Below are 6,000 nucleotides of genomic sequence, written 5' to 3'. Positions count from 1 at the left end.
ATATATATACGGAAACGATGTGGAGCACACTTCCGTAGTGCGCATGAAGCTCCGTTCGCCACCCTCCGACGACGGCGCACCTCCACCCCAGCAGCGTCCCCGATCACTTTCCCTCCCCCGCGAGGCCGCCGAATTCCAGTTTCCGGCGAGATCGACTTTATTTGAAGTTTTGGGTGATCTCGGCGGACTCGCCGGGGAGGGAAAGTGATCGGGGACGCTGCTGGAGTCCGCTGGGGTGGAGGCGCGCCGTCATCGGTGGCTAACGGAGCTCCGTGCGCACGTGCGCTTCATATCCGGCCTCTATATATGTACATATTATTTTCTTTTTCATAGAATCACAGCATATGCTTTCGAGGGAGCCCAGTGAGGACCCTTAAGTTGAGGACTTTTCGGCTTATCTCACCTTTCGATCTTATATCCACATCTTGACCGTTTAGTTTGTAGGTATTTATGAGTAGATCATTTCTCCAAATTTTCAGCTATATTGAAAATTGTTAAGGCATTCGTAAGTATGATTTATCAATTATGAACTTGAACGGTTCATATTTGACAGATTTGGTTCGTCCATTAATTTGATCTAGTTTGTTATCTTAACGAACACCAATTTGGCTGAAAATTTGTAGAAATAATCTACTCATATAAACCTAAAAACTGAACGGATGAGATGTCAAAATGTGATAATGGGTTTTTTTAAACCATAAACCGAAAAGTCCTCAACTTAAGAGTCCTCACTAGAAGGGCTCCCATGCTTTTGAAAGCCAGAAATTGTTTTTTTGGTTCTCCCTTCTAGAATAGTTTTAGTAGTAAATTGTTCTTTGGTTTTCATTATTTCATCCTGACAGTGCATGTTTAACCGGAAGCTTTGTTTGTGTACTTTTTAGACATACACACAATAGAATACACAAGACACATACAGTTATAATCAATGGTGAATTTAAGTTGATTGCTGTCTAACACGATTCACCAATATTTATCTCTTTCTAATTCACTTGAGGAATATAATGAGAGAAACTTAGAAATATAAGAATTCCAAAACAAAAACTAGTGATTCTGTCAGCCAAGTGTATTGTTTGATTGTTACAGCGGGTTTCTTTCTGTGCATTTTCTCACATATGATACATTTCGCCAAAATTGGAACTGTGGCTCATTATTCAATGTTTTCAACTGGGCCTTGATTAATGTGTTAGTTTAAATTATAACTGAAAATGTGTTGCTCACTGGATTAATTGTCAATATGGTGACTTAAAAACTCCTTTCCTTTTTCTTTCAGGAATTGCTGCCTAGGATCATCATTTCTGATATCACGATATTGTAGGTGAAGATAATCTGGTGAAGCAGGTGAATTGTGAATTTTGCACACCACCCTCATTCATATAGCTCAGATAAGAGAAATTTGGTTAGTAAGAGCTAACTGGAGTTGCCCGTTTGAAGAATTAAAATTAGAGTAGAAGTTAAAATGGATTTTGTGTCAATGCTTGAGTTTTGAGTTATCATTTTAGGTTTTTTATTTTATTTTTTCGTTTTGGTCTTTGAGTGAGATGTAAAATCAGATTGCCGGATATAGTCAGAAGTGTATCATGCATCTCCGGTGAGGCAGCGATACCAAAAAGGAAAAAAAAGAAAAGAAAAAAAAACAAGAAATAGACTGATATATATCTTTTTTCCTTAGATTTTTATCTGTAACATCTCTGGCAAAGCTGTGTCCTAGTCAGGGAATGCTTTTTAAAATTCTTTTCTCCCATCAATCTGGTTTGTTCTTTGTACCTGAGAATACTGTTGATTTATTAGTGTGAAACATTCAAGGGTTTACCCATCTAGGGACCCCTAATAAGTAATGCATATTCTGATTCTTAGTCTTTGAGGATTCTGTATGCAACATTTTAATCTTTTCTTTCTGTTTCGGCTTTTCTTTGGTGAGATAGTATGTAACTATGTATATAAAGCCTTTTTTCCTTGCACCGAAGGGGTGCTGGCATTCATACTAGTCGTCTTACTGATAATATCGCTGTGCTAATGGCCGGTGATAATTAGTGTTTAAGGTTCTTGTTGACACTGTCACATCCTCACTAGAAATAGATTAGAAACATCAAGTTCTTAGCTTCTTTCGGTAAACATGTCTAAAGACTCGTAGCTTATTCACTTATTCTAGAAATCAGCAGTTCTCAAATGAAGAGAGAAAGAAGGTTAGTCCGCACTTCCTTTTCAGTAGGTTTAGTATTAATCAGTTAGTAGCTACATCTTTTCTCGAGACGACTTGAATTTCACTGGAATGAAGTCATAGAGCACTTATTTCTCTGTCCAACAAGTGTTTGATTCTTGCTTTCTTCTTTGGGGAGGCTTTAATTCGACGGACCAACGAACGTAAATAAATGCATATCTGTTCATTCTGTAAGTAGAATCATGTCCACCATCCACCAATTCCTCAGAGGATAACAGTGAGGGCAACAGTACTCTTTTTCCCCATCAAGAATATGTCTAACTGGATACTGGCCAGGCAAATTAAGAACATGAGTTGAACTATAATGAAAGCACTACAAATGGAAGCTATGATCCAACTTTGAAAGCCTTTTCTTGTATGATAGTGAACTCTTAAAGACAGACCAAAATTCCTGCTACTCTCATTTGCTCCTTTTTTGCTTTATATCATTCCCTAATGGGAATAGTGGAGATGCCTGGAGACTCGAATACAACAGGCAAAAAGTTCAAAGTAGAATTGAGACATTTAGAACTTTGTAGACTTTTACGTAGAGCTGGTGGTGCCTAATCTATTTCAACCTTTACGAGCTGCAGTAAATATATATTCAAGATGCAAATTTCCTTGATTTAAACTGGCTTAGCATGCAAAAGGGTTCTGCTAGTTTGGTAAAGAGAATGTGAATCTGTAATAAAATGAGAAAATTGGTTTGGTTTCTTAAAGTCCAAGCTTTACCGGTTATCCAAATAATAACATCACTTGTATAGTAGCTGGGACAGTTGAAGACCATGGCGAAAGTTCTGACTTCTCTTTATTACCCAAGCCAGAAACAATTAGTTAGTAAACTGACTTACAGAATGAACTGATGATATGCATCTCTTTACAGAATGAACTGATATAGTTTTGTTAGTTCATATTCTATCAACAAAGTCAAGATGGCCGAGTTGGTCTAAGGCGCCAGTTTCAGGTACTGGTCCGAAAGGGCATGGGTTCGAATCCCATTCTTGACATTTATTTATTTTTTTGCTAGTTTTTCTTGTTACACAGTGTGTTTTTGTTTTGTTATTTTTTGTTGTTATACAGGTTTTTGTCAATTTGACATCAAATTTTTTTGTGTTTTTGTTTTGCTATTTTCTCTTGTTATATAGTTTTTTTTGTCAATTTGGCATCAAAAATTCATCTACATTGTTCTATAATTAATCTATTTTCCTGTAGGAACAACATCATTGTCAATTTGCCATCAAGTCCATCAAGTCATCATTATAGGAGCAAAGAATTGGAAAAGTACTAATTCAGAACAAAACATAATTAATACATATTTGCTTTTGAATCATCACAAGCCCTACACAAAGCATGAAAGATGCAAACCAAAACTTCAGTTCCTTTGAACACAGCAAGGTCCCAAATAAAAGGTTCTGAAATCCTATATTTCCCTAAACCATACTGTAGCCAAGAAAGTAACTATATATAAGTGTATCAACTGTAGATGTTTCCACTGCCTTTATCAGACCCTCCAATCAAACCTTCCCTCCTCAGCTTCTCCTCCTTAGATTTCCTACAGAACACCACCCAAGAATTCACCTCCAATGCTATGCAAACACCAATCAATGTTGAAAGCCCCAAACAATAAACCAACTTAGCATACGACCTTTCTGCTCCCATCACCTCAAAACCCTGAAACACATTCACAACCCCAAGCACCACACAAGCATACCCTACAAAATGGTGGTAAGACTTCCAGTACTTCCTGAACTTGTTCGTCGTCTTCGGCCGGAACAATAACGCCAGAGTCTGAAGCCCTCCCAAGCAGAATGCAGCAAACCCTAGCTTCCTGTGCAGACTATATTGTACCCCAGGTGACATATCACCAAGCCTGACCCCAATAGCAAACCCTATAGTCCCTAACACAAAACCAAAGAGCTGAATCGCAGCGTGGACGTAGAACCACGTAGGACCAAGTGATTGGACGTGTCGAAGGTAGCGAGCTGTGACTGCTCCGATGGGTAACATTATCCCCCAAGAAACAGCATTGATGATGCCATGGGCTGATCGGAGGGTCAGAATGTTGGTGTGGCGTGTGGCGGTTGAGCCTGACCTGACGTCAAAGGTTGTTATGGAGGAGAGGTCGTTGGGGTTAGTTGGGTGTACGGTTGGGGAGTAGCCTTGGACATAGAGCCCGCGGTTCCACACGTGGTTGAGCTTTGTCTTGTTTGTTGCAAGCTTCAATGTAGCGTAGATTTGGACGGCTGCGCCGTCGTGGACGGTGGCTAATTTTCCGCCGTATAGGGTGGCGGAGGAGGAGATGAGGTGGATGTCGAGAGGGCGGGAGAGGAGAGGGGTACGTTGGAGTTTGACTGTTGGGTCTATGATGTAAGGTAGTAGGACTATTTGGCCTGTGTTAGGATCAGGGAAGGCGATTAGGGCACGAGTACCTGTCATTTCGGCTGAGGTAGGGTTGATGCCCCACCCTACCCAGCCGGAAGGCGATATGAAGGCTCCCAAGAAGACGAGGTCTAGGGTTGAGTTGTGGGAATGGTATGTCCATGCTATGGAGGCTTGTTGGGTTGGGAGAGTGATACATTTTTCAAAGGTTTTAGTGGGTGTGGAGGTGGTACAATGGGCACAAAATGTGACATTGGGGAGGGAAAAGAGAAAGAAGAGGCAGAAGAGGAAGAGCATATTGATGGTTGGAAGAGGAGTGAGACTAATGAGAGTATGAGAGGGAGAGCTTGAATTGGTTTGAAGGCTTTTGTTAACATGTAAGGGGTTTGGTAATGATGTGATGAGGCTAATGTTTCATCATGGCTGATAGTGTGTGCTTAGCTTCGAAGGCAAGGCAAGGCTGAGTCTTTTGTTTGGTGGAGTAGAAAAATGAAGGTTTCTGGTGGAAATGTTAGTGTCGTTTGGGAAGTGTGATGAATTATTTGGCACATTTTCATCATAGATTGGGGTTTTTTGTTTTAAGAAGATAAGAGAGATTTTTGTAACTTTGTAAGATCGTGCTTGGCTTTGAAGCGAAGGGAAAGACTAATGCAGCTTTAGATTAGTTTAATCTAAAGGACAGCACTGTAAAGTGATTAGCACTATCTAAATGGAGAAGGCGTTTGACGTTTTTGAGCTATAAGCCAAGAGTGAAGACCTTGCTTTATTAAGGAGACATATTCTCTTTGTAGCATATTCTCTTCTTAAGTTACTTCAGCAATGACTAGCAAAGAACTTAAGTACATGATGTTTTTTATGGTTCTAGCGGATTAGATCAAATTTACTAATCACACTGATCAAATTTGTTAGGAAAAGACAAGACAAAGAATATCAACGGCTTACAAGGAGATGACAATTATTACTAGAAAGTAAGTTGGATACTTGCATTCATAATTTTAAACTAATCGAAGTAACTAAATAGGTGATGTGATAAAATCCATTTGTTCTATACATTAGTTATAAAAGACGTAATAGATTTCACTTCTTCTTGAGTTTGATAAAAGACGCAATAGATTTCACTTTTTGAGTTCGATAAAAGACGCAATAGATTTCACTTATTGAGTTCGAACAGTTAATGTACCATCTGTTATAATTAAGTATCTATACCGATACTCACTATAAGCTAGAATTGACACAATCTTAATTTTTGGCATGAGTTTGAAGAAAAAGAACCTTCCTAGCACTAGCTCCTTAGCTAAAGATGCACAATCTTTATAGTAATGTGTTTCATCTCTCAATTGTCAATACGTACAAGACTTTTGGAGCAACTAGCACAACAGTTAAAAAGTAAAGTAAACTTTTATGTTAACAAATTCATTAGGGTT

The 6,000-nt window shown here is 39.0% G+C and overlaps 2 protein-coding genes and 1 non-coding gene across 3 annotated transcripts in view; 2 read left to right on the top strand and 1 right to left on the bottom strand.

The window, feature by feature from the left end:
- Positions 1 to 1,855, top strand: part of LOC101314729 — a 5,807-nt gene extending 3,952 nt beyond the window's left edge. Inside the window, exon 5 of the mRNA XM_004293401.1 lies at positions 1,271 to 1,855. Within this exon, the coding sequence (XP_004293449.1) occupies positions 1,271 to 1,284 (14 nt within the window). The 3' untranslated portion in view covers positions 1,285 to 1,855. The remainder of the gene's footprint in view (positions 1 to 1,270) is intronic.
- A 1,268-nt stretch (positions 1,856 to 3,123) lies between these two features.
- Positions 3,124 to 3,204, top strand: TRNAL-CAG. Its single transcript has one exon. It is a non-coding gene; the product is annotated as a tRNA-Leu (tRNA).
- Positions 3,205 to 3,540: 336 nt separating this feature from the next.
- On the bottom strand, positions 3,541 to 4,912 carry LOC101314441. Its single transcript, XM_004293400.1, has one exon. It carries the CDS (start codon positions 4,871 to 4,873, stop codon positions 3,671 to 3,673), a length of 1,203 nt encoding a protein of 400 aa, XP_004293448.1. The 5' UTR covers positions 4,874 to 4,912; the 3' UTR covers positions 3,541 to 3,670.
- Positions 4,913 to 6,000: the final 1,088 nt, after the last annotated feature.

This window comes from Fragaria vesca, linkage group LG3 (genome assembly GCF_000184155.1).
Source record: "Fragaria vesca subsp. vesca linkage group LG3, FraVesHawaii_1.0, whole genome shotgun sequence".
In the NCBI taxonomy this organism is placed as follows: Eukaryota; Viridiplantae; Streptophyta; class Magnoliopsida; order Rosales; family Rosaceae; genus Fragaria; species Fragaria vesca.
This window is presented reverse-complemented; position numbering and strand designations above follow the sequence as displayed.

What these genes read in the sequence shown, in the direction of transcription:
- LOC101314441 (XM_004293400.1), bottom strand. Translation starts at nt 4,873, where the DNA reads ATGCTCTTCCTCTTCTGCCTCTTCTTTCTCTTTTCCCTCCCCAATGTC.